Source organism: Carassius carassius, chromosome 31 (assembly GCF_963082965.1).
Source record: "Carassius carassius chromosome 31, fCarCar2.1, whole genome shotgun sequence".
NCBI classification, from domain to species: domain Eukaryota; kingdom Metazoa; phylum Chordata; class Actinopteri; order Cypriniformes; family Cyprinidae; genus Carassius; species Carassius carassius.
Genome location: NC_081785.1, coordinates 12107067 through 12134235, shown reverse-complemented (window position 1 = coordinate 12134235; position 27169 = coordinate 12107067). Strand labels below are relative to the sequence as shown.

The 27169-nt window shown below is 37.8% G+C and overlaps 1 protein-coding gene across 3 annotated transcripts in view; it reads right to left on the bottom strand.

Moving 5' to 3' along the window:
- Nucleotides 1-26890, bottom strand: part of ttc7b (tetratricopeptide repeat domain 7B) — a 38459-nt gene extending 11569 nt beyond the window's left edge. Inside the window, exons 1-18 of one of the 3 annotated variants that reach the window (XM_059518974.1) lie at nt 26702-26890; nt 25018-25172; nt 23760-23928; nt 21430-21563; nt 20694-20815; nt 16705-16783; nt 16208-16380; nt 15870-15933; nt 15459-15596; nt 12854-12937; nt 11121-11225; nt 10856-10973; nt 10208-10265; nt 10023-10095; nt 9004-9164; nt 6866-6982; nt 5581-5678; nt 1900-2061 (exon numbers count right to left, since the gene is read on the bottom strand). In XM_059518974.1, the coding sequence (XP_059374957.1) occupies nt 1900-2061; nt 5581-5678; nt 6866-6982; nt 9004-9164; nt 10023-10095; nt 10208-10265; nt 10856-10973; nt 11121-11225; nt 12854-12937; nt 15459-15596; nt 15870-15933; nt 16208-16380; nt 16705-16783; nt 20694-20815; nt 21430-21563; nt 23760-23928; nt 25018-25172; nt 26702-26822 (2131 nt within the window). In that variant the 5' untranslated portion in view covers nt 26823-26890. The remainder of the gene's footprint in view (nt 1-1899; nt 2062-5580; nt 5679-6865; nt 6983-9003; nt 9165-10022; nt 10096-10207; nt 10266-10855; nt 10974-11120; nt 11226-12853; nt 12938-15458; nt 15597-15869; nt 15934-16207; nt 16381-16704; nt 16784-20693; nt 20816-21429; nt 21564-23759; nt 23929-25017; nt 25173-26701) is intronic. The other 2 variants (XM_059518975.1, XM_059518976.1) reach the window with 2 other exon arrangements.
- Between the last annotated feature and the right edge of the window lie 279 nt (nt 26891-27169).

Genomic DNA, 27169 nt, shown 5'->3' with positions numbered 1-27169 from the left:
TCTAAGAAAGTTCTGATAATACAAGGTAACTACATGGGGTAGGGTTAGGTTTAGGGGTAGGTTCAGGGTTAGTACCTAGTTATTACATAGTTATTGTAATTACTATAATAAGTACCAAGTATGTACATGAGAAACAGGACTGTAAAATAAAGTGCTACCAGAAATTGTCTGACTTTCTTTAACACCACAAACCAAAGTGTCATGAGTCCTCCTGAGCAGGTGATGGCCCTTTTAAACCCTGTTCCTGTGATTCTCACACTCTGTGGACGCAGGTGGCAGGTTCACAGGTGTGTGTGACACTGTGTTTGGGGCTTTAGGTGTGTAAATGCAATAGTTTGGATGCACAAACACTGCACAGTGAGTAACAGCAGAAACTGAATCACAAAAAGCATTACAAAAGACAGACCCTGTTTACACCTGGTTTTATGGTAATGTCTGTCTCGGGAGGTCTGATCAAATGTGGAAAGTGATAAAAAAAGGTTAAATTGGTCTCAGACAGTAGTGAAGGACTGCCTACCAGTTTATTTGACTTTAACTGAAACAGTAAGTGATGTTCACTACCAAAATATTTGGGGTTGATTATGAGGTTATGGGTTTTTGAAAGAAGCCTTATATGCTTACCAAGGATGCATTTATTGGACTAGAAATACAGTAAAAACATCAATATTGTCATCATACAGTCTTTCAGTGTCACATGTATCTTTAAAAACCATTCTAATTAGATAATTTGGTACTCAAGAAACATTTCTAATTATTATCAATCTTGAAAATGGCTGTGCTGTCTTTTTGGAAACCGTGATATTTTTTTTCAGGATACTTTGATGAATAGAAAGTTGAAAATAGTTGAAATAGAAATCTTTTGCAATATTATAAATGTCTTTACTGCCACTTTTGAGCAATTTAATGCATCCTTGCTGAAAAAAAAAAAGAATTCACAAAAAAAAAACACTGAATGGTAGGTCATACCATCCCAAAACCAGACACTCTCCCATCAAAATCTGATCATGAAATGCATGTAAATACATGAATTTACATGCACAACAGCAATCTGACAGCGATTACCTGAGACAGATGTTTATACGTAGTGTAAACAGGGTAAGAGGGACAATGTATCTAAGATGAAGAGAAAGGGGACAAAACTGCAGTATGAGTGAATTTGAGTAATACAGGATATCTGTAGATGAACTCTCTCTCTCTCTCTCTCTCTCTCTCTCTGAAGATACGAGTGTGGATATGATCCCAGGTCTTAAACGGCTGATAGCAAGTGTCACTGCTTCTCTGTTTTCGTTTCCCCATGAGCCTCTTAGTGGAGATTAAGTGCTCATGGGCCACTGGATCCCTGAACCCACACCATCACATCATCCTGCCAGCGGCATTTACAGTCTTATAACAGCCCTGTACTCAATTAACGGCCTTTTAAAGCTGATATAAGCCATAACTTAACACACCATAAAAGTAGAGCGAGCTACATCTAATTCTTGAAAAAAAAGTACATGGACTCAATCGGTTTTCACATAATTTGTGCATTTAAGATTTTTTTCTTCACTGTACTTCAAACAAGAAAGAAAGTGTAAATATGGCCTGAAAATTGGTGGGAAAATTGCTTCTTGGGCAGGTTAAAATCACCACATTACAAATCCATTAGTGCCTGATGGTCTTTAGAGGCCATGGTCTTCGAAATGAGGCCTCCGAAACCCAAACACTTCTTCAGCACAAATCCAAACTTCAGCAACAAACAAATCACCAAACACTCAACCAAATCCCAATTGAATTGGGCTGATAGGTGGGGTTATGCAGTGCACTAGAGCAGTGCAGTTAGGGGCAGGGGATTGGCTAGTGAGAGGAGAATCATGCCTGGCTATTGGCTGAAAAACACACACAAGGTGCATAGTGAATTACTGGCGGAGGAGAAGCGTCGGCGGGGGGCATGGTCACAGAAAGCATGGCTGCTGTGCTTCTGGGTGGATTCGGCCTTGGGTGGAGGTGAAGAATAGAAGGATGAAAGAGGAAAAAGAGGAGATTCAGGTTCTGACCCAGAGAAGGAGGAAGAGGCATGAGAGCCTAGGAATAATAAATGAGAAAGTGAAAAGGATGTGATATTAAAAATAATAATAATGATAAATTACTTGGGAAAACACAGAATATTGAGAAAAAAAAAGAATATAAAAATCAATCCCAGTAAATAGAAAAAGACATTAAATAATTAGGACTGTCACAGGGAAGTGTTAATTTAACATGAATCTGAACTATATTAAACAATGTTAAAAACAATGCATTTTTAACTTCTGACCTGTATGTAAATTTTGTACATTTAAATTAAATAAAAAATATATATATATTGATTGACAGAGAAAAATAATGGAAAATGTAATAAATAAATAATTGAAAAATAAAATAAATAATAAATAAATAAGCAGAACTGAACAGCTGGAACAGAAAGATAAGGTTTTAAAGAAAATGGGTAACTGCTGAATCACAGAAGCAAGAGAACATGTTTACTGTCTGCATACACAGCACAGAAACCCTCCAGCATCACTGCTGTGCAAACACAGCAAAAAAACACCTGCACTCATCTCAGCCCTCTTTATCTAATTACTAAGATACTGGGGAAATGCATGGCAATTTAGCTGTAACTGAAATGAGTCGAAGCAGTATTTCACATGAGGTACTGAATAAAGGCTTATTGTTCTTTTAGGAATTAAAGGGGTTAAACCACAAATGTTTCTTGTGTTGAGGAATAAAAGCATCCATCCCATTTCCTTCTAATCACTTTACAATAACTTGGCAGGCCAAGTTGTTTAACACAAAATAGTAGGAGTGTAACGGTACGCAAAAATCACGGTTCGGTACGTACCTCGGTTTTAAAGTCACGGTTCGGTTCATTTTCGGTACAGTAAAAGAAAGAAATGCAAACATTAAACTGCAGGATGTTTATTACTATAAACTTTTTTTTAACAATTTGTTTACACGTTTTTTTTAAATACTTTTTAATAAAATATAAAATGAAAAAAGAATAGGAAATAAAATACTGCTGCAAAGTTCTCCACTAAATAAAATACTCTCAGTCTCAAACCAATATCATATAATAAAATATAATGAAAAATATAAATAACTATGATTACAGTGCAGCATTACCAATCCCAGCTTGCAGGCCTGCCCATATTTAAAAAATATATATAACTTTTCCAAAGTGTAAAGTCTGTTTAAATGCCGACGGGAGCTGCGTTTGAATTACAATAGTTTTTTTCAGAGTTGTAGTGATGTTCACACTTGCTTGATGCCTTTTGAAAACCTTAGGCCGGTGACACACTGGCATATTGCACCTGTCAAACATAGTCTATTTTGCCGTCAATACTGTTGACGGTGTCCTTTATCAGTAGGCTTTATATTTATGCTCAACATGAAGTATAGATACGGTTCTTTCGGACGGTTCGATTCAATAAACCGGTTGAAAAAAACGGTTCACCGGTTCTTTTACACTCGATGTAATGACGTCATTGGCGATGACGTAATGGCGTCAAGTCTATCAAACATTCAAATATATAAAGTCAGTAATCATAACTTTAGTCAGTTAAAAAATAGTTTACAATTAAGTTTTGCAACAACGCCCCCAAATACAGTAACAGCAATAATGTGCATACGAGGATTGAAGATATAAAGTAAATAATTTAGGTGTCATCAGCGCAGAAACCATGATCCACATAATCCATTGCGATGTATTTGTTATTAAATGAACTTACGTTTCGCCTGATTGCCCCGTCATTCAAGCCCTCGGTTTACCCGCGCTCATATTAGCACAGAATCAGTTCAGAATCAATCACCAAAAGAATCAGTTTTGTTCAGATGCGCTGTGAGTCAGTCGGCTTTACGCTGAATCACGCATGCGCAGTATCATCAGCTCCTCGGTTCTCGAATCGGGCGCGTCCGACAGAACGGTTTTCGGTTCAGTGTGCTGATGATCAGAAAACTGATGCAACCAGTTCTTGACTCGAGAACGAGAATCGCTCTAACTGGCACGTGCTGCAATTCAGTATCATCAGCTGCTCTACTCCTGTTCATGTTCTGTTTACTACAAAATCAATTTGTGAATGTGTCATCATTAACTATAAATACAGTACAGATATTTCATAAATCATCCCTTATTCCTATTAAACAGAGTCTTTAGAGTCTTAATTATTGTCCAACTTCCCTGAAAACCCCTTTGGCCTATACATAATCTGCAATATACAGATTAGAAACATTCATCAAAAAAAAAAAAAAAGCTAAATAAAATATCGTTATTTTATCACACTTTCCGATGTTTAACAAAATACTTGAAAAATTACACACATGCACAGTATCATCAGTTCTCAAATCGGACGCGTCCGAAAGAAACGGTTTTCGGTTCAGTGTACTGATGATCCAAAAACCGATGCAACCGGTTCTTGACTCGAGAAGGAGAATCGCTCCAGCAGTGGTCGTGTTCGTTCGTCACCTGGTTCTGCTCGGTGTTCATCTTCAGTTCGGTCTTCACAGCAGTTCAGTCAGTGTACTGTTTGAGTAAATTAATTACCCTGGGATATTGGTTTATTCTGACTCAGAGGGAGTGTCAGTCACATTAAAAAAGTTAACAGCTTAAGTAATTTGTGGATTAATGCTTATTGGAGACGCGAACCGTTTCAAACGATTCAGTTCGATTTGGTGAACTGGTTCAACTGGTTCACTAAGAAGAACCGGTTAAATTGAATGATTAGATCACAAATCGGACATCACTAGTCTATCGGCGGTCTCCCTCTATGTCACCTACAAAAGGAGCAGCGCGCCAGCGCCGCGTCAGGCACAATTCTGGTGTGTAAAGACCACAGTCTATGGTAAAGACACAGAAAACGTGAAGCAGCCGTCACGCAACTGACACTCAGCAGAAACGCCACACTCACGCCATGCAGCCAGTGTGTCACCGGCCTTAGAATCAGCTGCAGGGTGGGATTTGCGCTGAAAGCGGAGACTTCCGCCACTTAATATATTCATTTGGAAACACGAAAATGTATATGTTCCGCATACAAAATATTGCATTCGGTACACACGTGCACCGTACCGAAAGCCCTGTACCGAAACGGTCCGGTACGAATACACGTACCATTACACCCCTACAAAATAGTGTTTTGATGCCAGAAACCACATTTTTTGCCACTTAGTTTCAACAAAAATTACTTTTTGAAAAACAACAACAACAAAAAAAAAAGCTCTGACGTATAAATACAGTGTGTTTGCATAGAACTTAAAATGAAGAAAATGTTCATGATATGACCCTTCTAAAAGGATTACAGCTTTGGATATTCAAAAAATAAAAGTATATTACAATATACATTCTCATTAGGCCATTCATTCTAAATCTAAATCTGTGTTTGAGAGAGAAAGAGAAAGATGTATGCAGGAAATACAGATAAAATGACAATAAAAGCTGATGTCCATTCTCATGGTGATGCAAACTCACCAAAAAGTGTAGGGCAAAAAAGCTGTTACCACAATAACTATAGCGATACAAATATATGGACATTAATTTATGTGCGTGTGTCTGTGTGTGTGCATGTGCGCACTCACCTGTCTCTGGATCACTGAAGTCAGGTAGTGTCATGGCATTCAGCTGACGACGGTCAGCAACAGCTCTGTCTAACAGACTGCTCCCCCTCCCAGAATCACTACACACACACACACACACACACACACACACACACACACACACACACACGAGACAAGAGGCAATTAAGACTTTAAAATTTGAAAATGAGTCAAGCACTCAGACAGGAGACAGAGGATGTCACGATCCTTGCACATCAATACACACAGAATGATGAAACCCTCAGAAATCACACTCAGCAGACTGCTATTGCACACACAACCACAATGCTTCTGCAACACTATTCATCTGAAAAGGAGTGTAGAAATAACTGAAATATTCAAAAGAAAAAATTTGAAGAAAATGTGAGGAGACTTGGTGCCCAGATGCTAGGGTGTTACAGGTGGTTGTCAGGACATTGCTAGGTGATTACTTGCATATTGTGAACGGCTGCTGGAGTGGTTGCTTATTGGTCCAAATCAAAAAAAGCCCAAACTCAACTCTTGATGACATGATTTACAGATATGCCTCAGATTGAGCTATTAATGTAAGTGTAACAAAATATCACACATTTTATTGTTAATAAAACTTAGTGGCCAGAAGGTTGCTTGGTTTGACTTCTGCGTGAGCTGTGCTTCATACATTGCTACAAAAGACATTGACAAACAGTATTTTTATGCTCACAAAATTATACTGAAATTTCACCAATGGACGATTTCTCCCATTCATATTTCTAGATGTGGAATGTCTTTGTGTCCTCATACTGTCTCTGGAATGTGCACAAAAACATCTGACAGTGTGGCAACTGTTTGGGGTTCGAGGACTACTTTAAATAACAGAGGTGGGGTTTAGAGAGAAGGAGCACAAGTGGTCCTGACAAAGTAGCGCTACCCAGGGTCTGAATGGAGGGACTCTGAACTTGTGGCAGAGTTTGGTTACAGTGTCCAGGCACTAATTGCTCTCTGGTGGATTGTCACCAGGTACTGAGTTCAAGACAGTTTGACAGGAAAAGCAGGAGTATTCTGGCAGCAGAAGGGCGGGTATTTCAGCCATTAGAATGAGAGTGAGCGAGAGAATGCTGGACTGAGTCATATTATGCAGCAGTGGTATGAGCTTTGCTTTTATTTATTTTTAATGAAGGCGTGGTGTGCTCCTCGCAGTCAGAGACACATGCTGTGCTGTCTTATGTGTGATGGTGAGTGCCGATACTTGAGCTTCTAGCATTCATTTGTCAACAGCTGGAGTGTGTGTGTGTGTGTGTGTGTGTACCTGGGGTTGGTGAGGTTGTAACAGGACTTCCAAATCTGCAGCATGCGTTTGCAGGAGAGTAATGCTTCTTCTGGACCTCGACACAATGTCTCCAACTTCACCTTTGTGAATAATATACTACACAGACAAAAAAAAGTGTTTATTATCACTCTCCATCCATCTGAATGTCTAATGAAGTGTTTAATAAACAAAGAAGAGCTTTATTGAACACCAATAAAGATAAATCAGTGTAAATGTCTTACGCAAGCCCTTTAAAAACTTCCATGAATACTTTGTTCAACTGTACATGTATATTACATGTTGTTTGGTCTATTGTGAATGTATGATGTATTGTATATTGTGTATGTGTTATATTCACGTTATATTATTTTTATGTTATGACCATTAACCCATAAATTGCTAATTTTACATTAAAAATTAAACACTAAAAATTTTAATCAAACATTGAAATTATATAAGCTACAAATGCTACCTTTGTTTTTTTTTTTTTAAGATATACATTTATTCAGCAAAGATGAACTGAATTGATCAAAAAGTGACAGTAAAGACATTTATAATGTTACAAAAGATTTGTATTTCAAAAATGTACTGGTATTTCTATTCATCAAAGAATCCTAAAAAAATTATATCACCGTTTCCACGTGATATTTAGCAGCACACTGTTTCTTGCATATTAGAATGATTTCTGAAGGATCATGTGACACTGAAGACTGGAGTAATAGCCACTGAAAATTCAGCTTTGCCATTACAGGATTAAATACATTTTTTTAAGCACATAAAAATAGAAAACGGTTATCATAAATCATACAAATATTTCGCAAAATTACTGTTTTATCTGCATTTTAACTGTAGGTTTAACTACAAATGAGTATAGACAGCAAAGGTAATATAAATACAATTAATTATCAAATATTAACCAATTTATGTACAATTATCCAAATTATGTTTTTCTTTGTTATACTGAGTGTTACTTAGTATATTGTGGACATGCGGATGAATAATTGTGGAGTATTATATCTTGTCTCCTCTAATAACACCTGTGTTTCACACACATTTCTGCAGACATCAGATCTGCTCGAGCTGAGTGAAAATCTCACCATCAAGAGTGCAGATGGCAATTTCTATAATCAGATATGGCAGCATGTGAAGAGATCCAGCCGGTGTGTGTGTGTGTGTGTGTGTGTGTTAAGTGTGAAGCAGATACCATATATAGAGTGTCTGCTCTTCAACAGCTCGCTGTCAATGCAGCTGCTCGACTCTGCTGAGCAGAGATCGGTTAGCGCTTTAAACACACGCTCCAGTCTCTGTAGGCCATGCTGGTCCGAGTTCAGCCAATTCAGAGAGCTGATGGCACATTCTCATCAGCTGCGCTTTCATCTCTGTATTTGCACGGTATAGGACACCCACACAATCGCTGATTTAATCCTGTCGCCTGTGTCTGTGTATGTGGAATAAGGAGGGCTGGATGTTCTGTTGCATTTCCTTTCAAGGCAATGAAGCAATATGCATGGAAACACACACACAAACTGGACAAACAAACATACGCACAATACCAAAACCCTGAGGGGGAAAACATGTTGAAAAAGAGGAGCATAGAATTGGAGGAAGCTGTTTTCTATTATGTAAGTGGCTGAAGCACACAGCCAGAAGGGCAACAACACACACACACACACACACACACAAATACAGAGATGGAGGAGACTCTGATCAAATTGAATGAGAAGGGAATTTGCGTGGGGACTGCCCAGTGCTTCAAACATCCAGCACACACACACACACACACACACACGCATACTTCTAACTCGTCTTATTGAAGATGCCAGCAGCAGATATGTACCCATCTATCCCAGCTGCTACCGCAAACACAAACATTCTCATTAGAGTGGGCATTGTGGCATGCCTCTAAATGTCTAAACGTTGCCTGCCACTGTGTGTGTTTGTGTATGCATGTGTGAGGCTTTACAAATGCTGTGCAAAAGAACATGGAATCATCTGATTGGTTCTCTGATCCAAGAATAGGCTCCTTTCCATTCTCGGATTGGCTTCTGACAACTGCCTCAACTCAGCGCAGGCAAAAAAAACAAAGCTACATCTAACTACAAGCTCGAGAGGTTTGATAACGTGTGACTGGGACTTACATGAAGTTTTCGGGGTATTCGCTGAGGGCCATCTCGATGATGTTGAGAGCATCGTGGTAGTGTTTTTGAGCTGACAGCAGCAAGGCCAGCAGGTGCAGTGAATGAACATCATCGCCCTGCAGCTGTAACGCCTGTCGTACATAACCAAGAGCCTCTGGAATCTGACATTAACACACACACACACACACACACAAGAGATGCTTTTATTAGATGACTGTTTAAACGGAGCGAGAGAGAAATGAGAAGGAAAAATAACAGACTGACATCTGGGGAGAGAGACAGACTGAGGGGGAAATAAAAGCAAAATAAAGTTCCCATAGTAAGAAGAGTGGGATATGGCTAGGGTTAAGTGATAAATCAATATTGATATTTACTGAAAAAAATGTATTGATAAAGTTTAATAAAACATTATATTCATATATTATTAATAAGTTAATATCATACAACCAAGAACATTTTTCATTCTTGTTTTAATTTGTACAGTATACAAGTTCTATTATGTTGTAAATGTTTAGTTGTAAATCAATTGCTATATTTTCATATTCATTTTCATAGTTTTATTGGAATTAATTTCATCATACATCATTTTTGATGATACACTGAAATCATAAAACATAGAATTCAGGAAAAAAAGTAAAAACAAAATTTGGGGTGAAATAAAATGGGGCCCTAAATTAAAAGCTAGCTTAATATGCAGAATTTAGTAGTAAAGAAAGATGTTTGATTACATTCATTCCTGAGGTTCAACAAACACGTGGAGTGCATGTCCTTCCTCTTTAAATGGTATGAAATGAATATTATGAAAAATATCAATATCGAATGATAAAAAAATAATAATAAAAAAGAAATTTTGGGCATTTAGCCCAGCCCTAGATGTGGCTTGATGCAGATGAATTTAACCATGTGCAAATGCATCACTTAGTTATTGAGTCATCATTCTAGTAGAAGACCATCATCTGAGAGTGAGAAGTTTTCATTCTCACTACCTGTGTGTAAACAGCAGATGTTGATTCTCCTACCTGTCGAGATACAGCCAGCTGCAGTGCCAGGTAGAAAACAGCTAAATGATCAGTGGGGGACAGACTCTGTGCCCTGAGAGAGAGAGAGTCAGAGTGTTTCATCAGTGTGTATGTGTGTGTGAGAGATATTTAGTATTCAATTCATATTAAATAAGATATTAAATTTAGGAGAGTCTGAAAATCACCTCTGGAAAGCGCTTAGTGCTTTTTTCTGATACTCTTCCTGCATTCCTCGAAGAGATGCTGTTAAGACAACAGAAATGTGAGAAGATGGTAAGAACAAGATAAAGCAAGAAACAATCTGCAAGGTTTTAGATACCTTAACGTTAGAGAAAGGATATCATAGGATTATAGAGTGTGTAACAGAGGGAAGACATAATGAAGCATTACTGAGTGATTATTAAATTATGTAACTGTCATTACAGAGTGTGTTATATAAGAAAAGAGAGAGGTTATAAAGTATCAGTGAATTATAGAAGGGTATACATCGCGTTATAGAATGCAGAGAAAATGTATAAAGAATTAATGTTTTCTAAAGTGCATTATATAAGGAAGAGAAAAAAAACGACATAGTATAAAAGACTACTGGGAGAGTACAGAGTGTGTTAGAGGGTAGATAAAGAGTATACAGCAATATATAGACATTAAGGAGACAATATAGAGTGTTTCAAAGAGATACAGAGTGAATTATAGAGGACAAAACAGGGCATATGGTCTTAGAAATGGATTAGAGGAAGAATATAGAGTGTGGTACAGAAGATACAGTAAAGGTTACAGTCATATAATGGTATAGAAATGCCATATACAGTGCATTCTACTGCAGGTATGCTTACCATCTGTGGCTTTCAGGCTGTAGACGAGACCAATAGCTAGATAGCCTTTGGCCCTGAATTCAGCCGCCTTCTCACCCATATCAATCACTATTTTAGCAAAGAGCTCACCTTCTTCCAGCTAAAACACACAAATACACACCCCATGTCATCACCGTTTCACTGTTCATGGACAGTCTAAATGTAATGGATTTACAGAGCCATAAACAGGTCAGGGTCAGCCCTCCGGTTGAGCCTGTGCGTATTTCCCATGATTCCTCTTTATTACCCAGTGCAGGTTTCCAATACACAGCTTGACGGCCAGCAGAGGAATGGTGGGATCTTCCGGCTTCAGTCTCATACACTCCTTTAGCACCTTCACTGCTCGGGCCGACTACACACACACAGACACCAAGATTGGACTGAGTAATTTCTAACAGTATATACAGTATATTACATTTACATTTTTTTTAAATATATTAAAAGTACAAACCAGTTATTTTTATTTTGTAATACTATTTTGCTATACTAGTTTTTACTATATTTTTGATCAAACAAGTGTTTTCCATGGTAAGCATAAGAAACTTTTTTCAAAATCTTCAACCATTTTTACTGACCCCAATATATAAAAAATAAGAGAATATAATTGAGTATTAAATATATATAAACCTGATTCCAAAAAAGTTGGGACACTGTAAAAAAGGAATGGAATAATTTAAAAAATCTCATAAACTTATATTTTATTCACAATGGAATATAGATAAAATATCAAATGTTGAAAGTGAGAAATTTTGAAATGTCATGCCAAATATTGGCTCATTTTGGATTTCATGAGAGCTACACATTCCAAAAAAGTTGGGACAGGTAGCAAGAAGAGGCCGGAAAAGTTAAATGTACATAAAAGAAACAGCTGGAGGACCAATTGGCAACATATTAGGTCAATTGGCAACATGATTGGGTATAAAAAGAGCCTCTCAGAGTGGCAGTGTAAACCATACCGGATGCCCGTGATTTTCGGGCCCTGAGATAGCACTGCATCACATACAGGAATGCTACTGTAATGGAAATCAGAACAATACTTCCAGAAAACATAGTCGGTGAACACAATCCGCCGTGGGCGGCTAAAACTCTATAGGTCAAAAAAAGAAGCCTAAAGAAGACTAAAGAGGACTAGAGAGGACAAGGACAACCCAAGTTGTTATCAGCGCTCAGTTCAGAAGCCTGCATCTCTGATGGTATGAGGTTTAATGAGTGCGTGTGGCATAGGCAGCTTACACATCTGGAAAGGCACCATCAATGCTGAAAGGTATATCCAAGTTCTAGAACAACATATGTTCCCATCCAGATATAGTCTCTTTCAGGGAAGACCTTGCATTTTCCAACATTACAATGCCAGACCACATACTGCATCAATTACAACATCATGGCTGCGTAAAAGAAGGATCCGGGTACTGAAATGGCCACTCTGCAGTCCAGATCTTTCACCCATAGAAAACATTTGGCGGATCATAAAGAGGAAGATGCTCAAAGAAGACCTAAGACAGTTGAGCAACTAGAAGCCTGTATTAGACAAGAATGGGACAACATTCCTATTCCTAAACTTGAGCAACTTGACAACGTCTCCTCAGTCCCCAGACGTTTGCAGACTGTTATAAAAAGAAGAGGGGATGCCACAACTTTTTTGAGATGTGTTAATGCCATGAAGTTTAAAATCAACTCATTTTCCCCTTAAAATTATACATTTTCTCAGTTTAAATATTTGAAATGTTGTCTGTTGTATTCTGAATAAAATATTGAAATCTGAAACTCCCACATCATTGCATTCTGTTTTTATTCACAATTTGTACAGTGTCCCAACTTTTTTGGAATCAGGTTTGTAAGATATTTTATATTGAAATAAATGACATGTAAGGACTTTATTATTATTATTATTAATTTTTCTTGCACTGAAATCTCTCTAGGTTATTTTCCATGACAATGGGAACTCTGAGGTACATGGAAGGCAGAAAATAGAACACTAACCTTCCCAGCAGCCATTAGGGAAAGAGCAAGCTGGAACCAGAGATGAAACTCCTCAAAGGCAAACTTCATGGCTCTTTCGAGACACTGTGGAGAAGAGACATGAAAATACCTTCAGATAAGAGTTGAGAATAATAATTATGACCCCCAACAGATACACACACACACACAAAGGTCAAACACAGAGCCAGGCCATGTATCCTGCTGAAGATTACCCAGCATGCCATAGGCTTTCAGTGTGTCTCTGAAGCTTTACAGTTAATCACACCAACATATTAGCAGAGAGCAATTCATTGAACAATTAGATCTATATACTAACCAGCCACACACACACACACACACACACACACATACACACGCACACACATATGACCCTGCAGAGGCACACACAATAAATATGGCAGGCTCGAAGAGCCCTGTGATTGCACAACCATAAAATCTTTGAATATAAAAGACACAGCAAAGGCTATGCTGAGTCCAACATTATCAACAACAGCATGATCAACAGATGGAGACAGAAGAGAATAATCTGTCAAGGTACACTAATGAAAACATCAGACTACAAACCACACACACACACACTCACACTCACACACACACCAAAAATGCTTTTCTTTGCCCGCCTGTTCTGTCCTAAATAGGCCAGGCTTCTGAAAACAAACATTGAGGCTTGTCCGTGGCTAAAATAAAACGTTAAGTAGAAAGTTATTAATAATGCTGTTTAATTTGGACAAGATTGTGACATATACACCTGCACTCTAATTTTGAATCTGGGTTAGTTCTGAATACAAAAAGCTATGTGATATAACATAATAACATGAAATCGTATATTAGAAAAAATTGAAGCAGTATTCTGGTTTGTTACACATGCACACTGTGAATAACCTCCAGACCAGACACAGACACATACAGTCGAGGCCAAAAGTTTTGAGAATTACATAAATATTAGTTTTCAAAAGGTTTGCTGCTAAACTGCTTTTAGATCTTTGTTTCAGTTGTTTCTGTGATGTACTGAAATATAATTACAAGCACTTCATACGTTTCAAAGGCTTTTATTGACAATTACATGACATTTATGCAAAGAGTCAGTATTTGCAGTGTTGGCCCTTCTTTTTCAGGACCTCTGCAATTCGACTGGGCATGCTCTCAATCAACTTCTGGGCCAAATCCTGACTGATAGAAACCCATTCTTTCATAATAACTTCTTGGAGTTTGTCAGAATTACTGGGTTTTTGTTTGTCCACCCGCCTCTTGAGGATTGACCACAAGTTCTCAATGGGATTAAGATCTGGGGAGTTTCCAGGCCATGGACCCAAAATTTCAACATTCTGGTCCCCGAGCCACTTAGTTATCACTTTTGCCTTATGGCACGGTGCTCCATTGTGCTGGAAAATACATTGTTCTTCACCAAACTGTTGTTGGATTGTTGGAAGAAGTTGCTGTTGGAGTGTGTTTTGGTACCATTCTTTATTCATGGCTGTGATTTTGGGCAGAATTGTGAGTGAGCCCACTCCCTTGGATGAGAAGCAACCCCACACATGAATGGTGTCAGGATGCTTTACTGTTGGCATGACACAGGACTGATGGTAGCGCTCACCTTTTCTTCTCCAGACAAGCCTTTTTCCAGATGCCCCAAACAATCAGAAAGGGGCTATATCGGAGAATATGACTTTGCCCCAGTCCTCAGCAGTCCATTCACTATACTTTCTGCAGAAGATCAATCTGTCCCTGATGTTTTTTTTGGAGAGAAGTGGCTTCTTTGCTGCCCTTCTTGACAACAGGCCATCTTCCAAAAGTCTTGGCCTCACTGTGCATGCAGATGCGCTCACACCTGCCTGCTGCCATTCCTGAGCAAGCTCTCTGCACTGGTGGCACTCCGATCCCGCAGCTGAATCCTCTTTAGGAGACGATCCTGGCACTTGCTGGACTTTCTTGGACACCCTGAAGCCTTCTTTACAAGAATTGAACCTCTTTCCTTGAAGTTCTTGATGATCCTATAAATTGTTTATTTAGGTGCAATCTTAGTAGCCACAATATCCTTGCCTGTGAAGCCATTTTTCATGCAACGCAATGATGGCTGCACGCGTTTCTTTGCAGGTCACCATGGTTAACAATGGAAGAACAATGATTTCAAGCATCACCCTCCTTTTAACATGTCAAGTCTGCCATTTTAACCCAATCAGCCTGACATAATGATCTCCAGCCTTGTGCTCGTCAACATTCTCACTTGAGTTAACAAGACGATTACTGAAATGATCTCAGCAGGTCCTTTAATGACAGCAATGAAATGCAGTGGAAAGTTTTTTTGGGATAAAGTTATTTTTCATGGCAAAGAAGGACTATGCAATTCATCTGATCACTCTTCATAACATTCTGGAGTATATGCAAATTGCTATTATAAAAACTTAAGCAGCAACTTTTCCAATTTCCAATATTTATGTAATTCTCAAAACTTTTGGCCACGACTGTACATTCACACAGAGGTAGTGCAGTCTAGAGCGCAGGTCTGGTCTTGTTACCACAGCAACCACACCGGGAGGTTTAACTCGTCCCGCTGAGGGAATATTCCTGAATGTTCCCATGGTGAGGAGCGTGGGCAGGACCTCACCTCTGAGAGCATCTCATACTGTCCGCGACGGCCGAGCGCGATGGTCAGCAGGTCGTACACCAGTGAGGCGCTCTGGAGGCTGATGATTCGGTCATTATTGTGTTCAGGGATTCGACTCAATACGGCATCTCTGTTAGCCTATGATAAATACACATATTAATACACACAATCCCCCAAACCGACATGATCACATTACACTTCTTCTGACGGCAAAGCTGAGTTTCAGGAGCCATTACTCCAGTCTCTGTTTCTACTGAGTTCAAGCTAAAGCATTTCTGATTCTTCAGCTCTGCTTTCAGTACCATTATGACTGGCCTTTCATACCAAAAACCATGCATGCTGACTTTATTCACATGTTCTCCTGTGCCGATGGTTGAACCAAGGGGTCACAGAATCCTCACTGTTACTCACCATGGACTCGCTGATTAACAACAGGAGTAAGGCCTCCTCTGTGTTCTCCTGTGGACAAAACAAACTAGAGAGAGAGAGAGAGAGAGAGAGAGAGAAAGGCCATCAATATTTTTTCCATCCATGACATCATGAATACAGTGACAAGAAACAAACTTCCAGGATTCTGATCAATTTATTCCACCCCCCTTTTTTTGTTTGTTTCCATGCTACATCATAAAAATATAATTGAACAATATACATGAAACAGCTCTGCCAATTGAAAAAAAAATCCAGCGTTTCTGCAGGATTACGTATATACTTTTCTAGTATTTATTATTATTTTGAATTCGATGTCCTACTTTTCTCCTGAGTAGATGCGTGGGCGGCGGCTGAGGGCGTAGTCCTTAGTGTGGGGGGAGTGTCTTAGCAGCTCGTCCAGGGGGGAGTGGTGAGGGGGGTCTTCTAGTGGATTCCAGTAACTCTGTTCACACATGCCCCTCAGCAGGATCTCTGCAAGCTGCCTGGCGATAGTCTAAACACATACAGTATACCTTCAGATTATAGATCTGTGGTTCTCAACCAGGGGCCCAATGGGGGCCTCAGCAAACTTCCAAGGGGCCTCAAAATTATATAAAATCCTTTAAAGTTAGCTAAAACAACTAAAAATCAAGATTAAAATTCGCATAAAAATATTTTCATGTTAATTTGTTACCTCAATTATGTTAATTTGTTACCTTTTTAAGAAAAAAGATTACAGCCTTGGTTTAATTATATATATATATATATAATTAAACTATAGCAGAAGTACCAGAAATCTACATGGACAACAAGACAAAGGCATAAACACACAACTCACTATACGCAGGTTCTGAGTGGTTCTGGTCTCAACGGCTCTGAGAATCTCTCGGAAACGGCCGACACCACGGGTCAGGTTACTGGAGCAGCAGGAAATGGAGAGAAAAGCGATCCATTAATCACCTCTAGAGAGCTGAAAAAAACCTGATGGCTGACAAACACGTGCACACACCCTCAGGACTGATCAGACCGGAGCTCTAGCATCAAGCAGTCAAACTAAAGCAGTTTGTGTCAGTGGACAGGAAGTTATCAGGTCCTGGAGGGCACACAGATTTGCAGGAGTTCTGGAGTTCTACAGTCATGTGCAAGTCACAATTAGCACTTTATATTGACACTGCACAACATGTGAACGTGTGTGTTAGCACCTGTCAGTGACTGGGGTTCAATATCCTCATCAGACTGCAATATTCCCTCAGCCTTTTTACAAACTGACAGCACACTAAAATACACACACAATGAATGGACATGTGTGTAAAAGGCCAGATAGTATAGCTTCTGGCTGTGGAGGTGTGAAATGTTGCAGAGATGCACGTGAATGCAGGGAGAAGCAGTAGAGTAGTTAAGAGAGACAGAAGTGTAGAAATAGGTATATGAGAGCGAGCAGGACAGAGAGAAGCAGAGCTAATACATAAAATGGTCGATTCAAGCATCAGTTCAAACACAGTCACATGGATTTATCCAATGCTAAACGTATAAGTGTCTATGCTTTCCAAGTGCTGCACTGGCTAAAATCACAGATTCACTGTTCAAAACTATGTGCCATCAAACAAAGTGTGGAATTTCTTTCATCAGACACAACGTTTCCTTTATTTTTACATTTTGATTATCTTCACTGTTTTCTAACACTCAGTTAAAGTTCATCTTTAAAACACTAATACTTTTAAAACAATGCTTAATGTTATCTTTAGCAAATATCCAAATTAATATCTATTTTAATCAGTATATCATAATGTTGTGATGCCTAAATTCACTTTTCTTTAGTTTATAGTGATTTTTTTATTTAGACAAATGTATTGTCTTTTACTCTACAGAGATTTTATAATCACACAGGCTGAAAACTGAACATTTGTTATCCTGTAGTACATGCATTTTGTGTGAGGTTTAAAGCCATTGCTTTCAATCATTTATGAGCCTAACAGATACATTACCCACAATGCATCACTGCAGCGGTCATATTTCACACAGATGCATTTCAAGCACCGACAGATGCCCCACCTGCATCCATATGGAAGATCCCTCCCCAACCACACACACTCACTGCATAAATAAATAATGATGGAGATTCTCATACTGCCATGTGTAAGACCACCACACGTTTCACACTAGTACTGCAAATCGCAAAAAAAGAAAAAAAGAAATTTTCCACTATGAGAAAACAATAAAGATAAACAAAAGAATAGGACATAAGATGGACAACTTGTCTTCTACTTCTTCAACCTTCCCATGCCTTCCCTTTCCCTACTACAACAGTAAGATCACTGACTAGACTGCATACTAGATCTGTTAGGCTTTGTCCCAAATTGCACTCTTCATGTGCACTTGTAGTCTTGCGGACTTAATTACAATGGCTCTTGCATGACCTTGTCCGGTAAGTCCAAGAGACTGTAGTAGAAGGGAAGTCGTGGTCTAGTGGTTAGAGAGTTTGACTCCTAACCCTAGGGTTATGGGTTTGAGTCTCGGGCCGGCAATACCATGACTGAGGTGACCTTGAGCAAGGCGCTGAACCCCCAACTGCTCCCCGGGTGCCTCAGCATAAATGGCTGCCCACTGCTTCGGGTGTGTGTTTACAGTGTGTCTGTGTTTTCACTTGCTGTGTGTGTGACTTTTGGATGGGTTAAATGCAGAGCACGAATTCTGAGTATGGGTCACCATACTTGGCTGTGTATCACGTCACTTTAAATCACTTATGGTTGTCCCATTCATCATTTTAGCTTTCAGAAGCATGCTTGATAGCACCCCCTTTGCGACCACTATGCACCCTCGATGCGCACTTCTGCCGAGACTTCTACCCAACAGTCAAAGCGGCATTATGTCATGGAAGTGTTAACTCAGAGGGACACCACAAGGGTTTAGGGTTCGATTTGGGACAGGGGCTTACTCTGTTTCTCTACAATCAGCAGGTCAAAGTCAAATTACAGCTGACAGAGATTTGTCCACCCATGAGATTCCTGAAAAATCCATAAACTGATCAAATATGTACCTTAAGCTGTTTTGGATACAGTTGGCAGTGCATTGGCAGTGTCTGGCAAAAGTGTCTGCTATAGTTACACTAGCTTTTAAAAGTTTGGTTTAAGCAATATTTTTTTGTGTTTTTAAAAGAAGTCCCTTATGTTCACTAGGGATGCATTTATTTGATAAAAATACAGCAAAACACTAATTCTGTCCAATATTGTTGCTGTGTAAAATTCTACTTTTAAAATGTAATTTATACATGTAATGGCAAAGCTGAAATTTTTTTCCCCAGTCTTCAGTGTCACATGATCCTTCAGAAACCATGCAGAAATATAATGATTTGTTGTTATATTTATAATTTTGAAAAAAAAAAAAAATTGGGATCCTTTGGTGAAAAGAATGTTAAAAAAGCAGTGATTTATGAATGCCTTATGGATGAAGGTACCAAAAAAAAAAAACAATACAAATAAACCTGGAATGCAGCGTATTCATGCAGTCTTCATGTTAAGAGCATACCCTGATGCTTTAAAGGCTGCTTATGTAGGCGGTTTACTAGGTTCTGGCTTCTGTGTGAAGCTGCTACAGTAAAAGCATGGCACTACTCTACATGAAGAGAGTGTAGGGATACGTACGAGTAGTCGTTAAACACACGGCTCCATGGTGCAGAGGCCGCGGTGCAAGGGAGAGTGTGGCATCAGAACACACATAAATAACATGAAACTCACAGACACACACAACCTGAGAACTACAGAGGATCAATGAAGCATTTGGAAAAAATAAATGCAAAAAGACAGACAGAGAGTTAGTGGGCAGACAGAAAGCTCAGCAGATTCCAAGACTGCTCATTGAAGCACATGTCCAGGGGAAGAAGGATTGATAAGAGAAAACAAGAGAAGTACGAACAGATGAATGGACAGCGCTGTCTCAGGTGTATCTAGAGGAAGCCTGTTTGGGCTGTGAATCATAATTGAGTGTTGTGCTACGGAGAGGGCTGAATGGTTTATTAAAAATTATACACACAACATATTTGAGACGATTTTGCTGGTGATGTAAAGCAACACATCTTCAATTTTATTTGACTATTTAATTTTGTCAAATAAAAATGTATAGCGTTAAAGCAGTAAAAGCAGTTTTGCAAAACCTTGCTATAGTGGGTAAGTTTGATTCGTGTATTTGAAACTGTCAGCATCAATGATTTATTTCTAAACTCTGATTTAAAATAACTTTCTTTTTTTTTTGCATCATTCAGAATATATAATAATTTCAAAAAATACATTACAATTAAAACATTTAGGGTAGTTAAGTTATATATAAGTAATTTTTTTTTTGAAATTGTGAAAATAATTTACTATTTAAAATAAAGGTTTTTATTGTAATACATTTAAAAATTTAATTTATTAAAGTAACGTCAAAGCTGAATTTTCAGTAGTCATTACTGTGTCTTCAGTGTCATGCAATTCTTCTCATGTGCTGAATTGGTGATCAAGAAACATTTATTTTTATTATCAATGATACTTCGATAAATTGATCAAAAGTTCAAAAGACCAGCATTTATTTGAAAAAGAAATCCTTTGTAACATTATAAATGTAAATATATATATATATATATATTTCTTTTACTGCATTTGCTTCTTATATGAACCAATTTAAAGCTAGTTTGCAACACTGACTGTACGTTCTAAATAATGTTTTTAAAAATGACATTTTAAAACATATCAAATATTGTCAAGAGGCTAAGAAATATGGAAATATTTTAGCTATATATTAGCTATATCGCCCAGCTTTAGTTCCTGATAATATAAACACACAAATACTCACCCATTTTTGAAATGAATAACATGAGCCCTCTGAAGTCCTGTCTCCAGGAAGAAGCCAAGTTCCTGGTCCTGTGTGACCGGACCGGGCTTTGGACTTCGGTTCTGAATGCCAACACTAAGAGCCTGAAGACAGTCATAAGTCATCAAATATTACTGTCACTCATAACTTAAACAAGCACAAACTCTTTTCTGGTCACTTCCAGTTAGTTATTCAGCAAATACAAACCATATGTCTTCAAAAGAAGCACAGAGTCAGACTTTTTACAAGATTCACCCTGAGAACACTTTAGAGAGGACGGCGGTCAGGAGGGTACGAGTTTTAGCATGGAGGTCAAACGTAAACCTTTGGCTGCACCCAAAAAATGCAGCGTCAACACTGCAGCAGAACACAAGCTCTGCCGTTCACCTCTCTTGCCATCATTCACTCTCTCTCTGTCTCTCTCTACGCTCCCTCACTTCTCCGCCAACGCTGTAAATACTGAACACTATGCAAGGGAATGAATCTGTGTGCCACACTATCAAATATTCCACCAAAGAGAATTAGTGGTGTGAAAACAATCTAAGGGAAACAGAGAATCTTACTGTGCAAGAAAGTGAACTCTGAGAGATTAGTCTCACGGATGGTGGACACTCTGCAGCATTACTGTGCAAATCTGTCCTCGGCTACAAAATTACTGTACATTTTAATGTCTATGAGAACTTGACTAAAACAGTAGGGAATGAACATTTGGAAATACCTTTTCTACCTCCTGAAGATAAAGAAGGGCGATGTCTCCAGACTTCTCATAACAAGTGATGATCTCCTGGTCTCTGTCTGCATTACGATTGGACAGTGACGGGGACGCCATGGGCACTTTCTCCAAACAAAGACCTACGAACAAACAGCAGAGAGATGAAATGACTTACACATGCCAAGAGCTAGAAAGGCTCACTCACATTCAGAAGGATGTTTATGATTTATGACAGCTCATTTAAATAGAGATAATCTGAAGTGTGAACAACGACTGACAACACTTCTACAGTATTTCATTCTAATTCAGTTGACTAATGTAAGACACTGTTATGGTTTGAGCCTTACTTTGAGGATATTATATTCATTCTTAAAGGGCCAGACTGAACTCGATATGCTTCGTTCATAGAATTCGAGTTTCATTATTTCTGGCTGGAAAGAGGAAGTGAGACACTGAAATATACATGATATATACAGAAAATCAAAGACTTCAGACAAACCAGAAAAGCTTTAAATGTTTTAGCACGAGCTGATGTCTGTTCCACTGCCGTATCTCCTTGCCCTGTCTGGGTCAGCTGAGAGCCAAGTAATGCAGGAAAGATACAAGTACGTTTCCTTAGACATGTCACACAATCTGTGGCCAATCTCTGTTTACTGGCTTCAGCTTCCAAAGTCACATCATAGCATGAAAACAGACCAGACTGCACTCAGGTGGCTGGTAAACATGAGGAGAGTTGTTTGTTTGGCTGGTGTTAGTATTGGGTTCTCCATGCAGATAAAGTTTTCATGACAGAATGGCAATGTGACAGGAAACAGAAACTGTAGCCCTCCTAACTACTTTTCAAAATGCTAGAAAAGATAGAAAACAATTATTTTTAATTATAATAATGACAAAATAATGAGAAAGGAAGGCAAAGGGATTTTCTATGGTCTTGTTGTTCCACACCGATGCCCAAAGAGAAAACGTGGAAGAAAACTGAATGAGAGAGAGGGAGAGAGAGAGTGTGTCTACATGCTGTAAATCCCTTTACCTAATATAGACCTGCTACACTGGAGGCCTGAACTTAGTCTAGAAGGTCAGAAAAAGGAAAATTCACTTCTGTTTAAATACAAATAACACATTCAACAGAAATCTGGTCCTCTCGGCTGCTGTGTTGCTCTAAACACACATGTCCCTCTCCTTACATGTTTAAAAGCCTGTTATACTAGGAAGATCCAAGACAAGCCCCATTACTGTGACCGGGCTCTTTAATGACCTGCATAAACGACCGCAGTAAATCTGACGCCTCAGGACAGGCTGTGACAAGCAGCTCATGGCAGCAAGAAGGAGATTGAGGACGAGGAATTAATATACACAGGAGATGAGGCAGGACGTGCCAGTGAGATGACACAACACACACACGTGTTTGTGTGCGGTAGCTGGGGTGTGATGGATGATGAGGGGTGAGGGAGGAAGCTGCCCCCCTGTAAAGGCAGTTGTCAGTCCCAGAGATGATTTGAGGCGATTGGATAGACAGGCTCTGTGCCAGCCTGCAGTTTTTCCCCAGATCCCCACCGCACCGCCGATCTGTCAGAACTCTGATCAAAGACCTCACACTGCGGTCCTGGCAAACACATTCACTGTGCTCAGAATTAAAAGTGTGTCTGTGTGTACGTGTGTGTTCAGAGCAAAGGATTTAGTTGCACACACTTTTCTCTGCAGAGCATCACATCAAGTATTAAAGCAAGGCTGCCACCCAAAGGTCAAAATGTGAACTGCAGGAAGCTGTGACGCATCTGTTCTGTCTAGGCTAAAGATCAATTAAAATCAATTAAAAATTACATAAATTAAACAATTTTAAATTAAACAATATGTTTTGTAATTATATACCTGTTGATATAATTAAATGTAGACTACTGATATACTGCTTTCAAATTTTTATATATTTCTAAATGTAATTTATTATAGAGATATGGCATTTTACATAGACATTATAAACGTGTTTAATGTCACTTCATTAATGCATCATTGCTAAGTAAGAGTATTAATTTCAGTATAAGTACATTAACATTAATGTAATATATAGAATTTACATAGAATTTATACTATATTTATAGTAAAATGCAATGGTTTAAAAAAACACTTTACAATGCTGTATTTTGAATATTAAATATCTTACTGCTGTGATTTTGTTGCTTTGCGCAGCATTTTGCTTTCAGTAAGGACACAAATATGGACTTTATTGCAGGAACTTGTTGTTTGGGTTCTAGTTAGTCAAAACATCCTTATCAAAGCAATTTACATAATTTAGGTCTATTAGGTTTAGGTTTATTTAGGTTATTACACTGATTATTTACCTTTGGTGGCATAGGCCTCAGCAATCATGGAGAGTCTGTACACTGGAGACCCTACCAGCTGCATCTCATCCAGATTCACACGGCTGTACTGATTCAGTGCTTCCCCATAATCACCCTCTACGTAGCACAGCTTAGCCATGACCAGACTGGCCTCCTGCATGTACTCAGGCTGGGAGAGAAAGAGAAAATACATACAGTGTACTATAGTAAATCAAATATAGCTCCACAATCACCGCACATTCTCAGAAACAGAACTAGACTAAATAAAATACATTGCTAAAATCCAGATAAACAAAAGTGACACTGGAAAGGCTCCAACTATGATTGGTTTTAAGTCAGTTTGAGATTTACTTAGCTTAACTTTTTATTCCACTTCTACTGTAATCTAGGTTTTCGGTGACTCCCAAAACTTGGTATTGTTGGATATGATAAATTGCTTTTGGTTTTTCCTCATTTAAAAATCTTTAAATAACAGTCTGATAAATGACTGAATTTGAATCTTTAAATGCCGAGATATTATTCCAGACATAGGGGCCGTTTTCACAGAGTGTGTTTTTGCGTTCCTTTGGGCTGTTTTTCCATGGTTGTAAACATACATGTTTGACAGTTACACTTACGTTCACATCTTTTACAGCATCTTGTGCATGACATGGTGTTCTTAACATTTATTTTTTTTAAAGCAATTTTTCTCTATTCCACTGATATGTGTCTTGTGCAAAAACACATACTGTGAGAATACAGGTTTTTTATTTGTATTTATTTATTTTTTTACATTATGATAATGGATCAGATAAATTTCAGTATAATTAAAATACTACTATTATTTCAAACAATTTAACATATTGAGTTTTTATTTTTATTTATTGTTTTCATTTTAGTTTCATTTAAGGTATTAATAATTTTGTTGTTTTACTAATTATTATAGCTTTATTAATCATCATTTTATTTGATTAGTTATTACATTATTATACATTAATTAGAGTTTTATTAATTTTGTTGTGTCAATTTTATTAGTTTATATTTATATGTATTTTTTATTAAGTTTATTTCATTTATTTTAGTACATAATGGTAAACTAAATGCAAATCAGAAATGTTGCTTTGGCAACTAGCTAAAATATATTTAATATTTGACTTTATTTCAGTTAATGTTTATTTTATTTCAAGAAAGATTTTTTTAAAATGGTTTTAGTTGTAATTTTCATTACACCGATACAGTGATACAAACAGAAGTGATGATCCTGACAGTTCAGGCTTACCTTTAAGTTTCCCCGATCAAGTGCAGCCGTCAAGTGTTTCCGTACCTCCTGGAGGCCTGGTCGGGGCCCGGGGGGACTGGCTCCCTGCTTGATGGGGTTTTCCTTGAGGTACTGCTGGAGTTTGGCCTCCCCAAGCAGAAGCTCTCCGAGATCATCTACAAGAGAAGCAGAGGTTTGTCTGGGCACCTGAATTTACTCAAGTAATCACACACACAGACAGAACTTGTTAACAAATCATACACTACGATGATTTCATCACAATAACAGTCAGCAAGCTTATGCACACACATTCATAAATGTACCACTGCAAATGATTGGCAATAATTGTCATAATTGGATGAGCTATCTCTTTGATCTTTCTCTTCTGTCTGAAAAGTAACTGTGGAGAGATGCCACCTGCATATATCTGAACTGTAAAGTCAAAACACAAACACATTTACTGTGCAAGAGGGAAGTGCTGGTTGTGGAAACAGCATTAAATAAAGCCCTGATATAATCCAGTCTTGCACCTGAAACCATTCTTACATGTCTTAACACACGCACAGATTTGAGAACCATCACGTGATGTTTAATCTGCTGCCTTACATGCACATCATAAAACTTTCATCATTTTGAATGAGACAAATCAATAATTCCTATTAATATGTACCTTTTAATAAACAGGGCAAAATATAAAGATGGAAACGGGCAATTTAATCCACAGTTGTAATTCACATTAAACCAACCTTTAGGACAGGCTCCTATAATTCATAAATTTTAGCCCAGTCAAATAATACATCTTCTAGATTTTCACCAATGATACTGATGTAAAATGTTCTTTTTGTGAAATTGTATTACTTAAAAAAAAATAAATAAATAAATAAATAAATTATATATATAAATATATATATATATATATATATATATATATATATAATTATGAAAACAAAATAAAAATGACCTACGTATTATTGTTATTCATTAATAAATAATTATAATAATATTTATCATTATTATTTACAGATTTTTAAGTATAATTTTGTTTTATATATATTTTTTTTAATTCTTTATGATTACTATAAATTTTTATTTTACATTCACAAATGCAAATATACAAACTTTACGTTTTTTAAAGAAATTATTTTGAAATCTGTCAATAAAAAAACATTCAAAATATGTGAAATTCCTTCAAATTTTAACTTATATCTGGTAAATATACAGTTATATTCTATTCTTTACTACAGTATGCATTACTTTGTAGTTTTCTTTATCTGTGATTTAATTTGAATGAAAATGTTCAAGTTTGAATATGCACCATTTAACTGTATCTAATGCAAAAGAGACTCCTATATTTTGACGTTAAACCTTTCGCAAGGCAATAAGTCAATAATGACTCTTCTTAAATTCCTAGACTTAATATGAATTATATTAATATGAAATATTAATTATAGAAATGATGAAGATGAATGGACACAACTGGATTGCTAATCAGGAAGTGCTCTGGGCAGACGAGCAGAATACTACCAACAAGGCATTAATATCACATTTTAGACACCTTGAAAAGAAAGTATTCATTGAGTGGCTTGTTTAATTTGTATTTAAATGTACAGAGATAAATCAGATTCGGATCTTGTCAACAGGCCTGAGACTCTCACGAGCTAATAACGCGTTAGCCAAGAGTGTACACAACAGGATTCACACACACCGTTTGAGATGAGTTTCGCAGACATCTGCCGCACGAGCTCTGCTATCTTGTCCCATTGTCCCTCTGATCGACAGCGCTCTATTTCAGTCTCTAATCGCGAGCCGGACTTTCTGGCTGTCATCTTTCTACCTCCTCCTGACCAAAACACGACCGTAGCCGCAGCACAGAAACATCAAAGACCTGGAGCGGAGCATAAAAACACGAACCGGATTACACTTCCGGGCCATGGCACTGAACTCTCATTGGACAGATTCTTATCACGTGACTATTATTGTGACTATTTTTTTCTCACATGAAAAAAAGTTTATTTGAATTTAATTTGTTTTATTTTATTTCATTTAATTATATTTCATATAATTTCATGGCATACAGCAGTATCATGACATACAGCAGTAAATATTTCTGAATAATTACATTCAATAATCGTGTACTATGCTCGCTAATGTAAAAAACTACTTACATTTACAT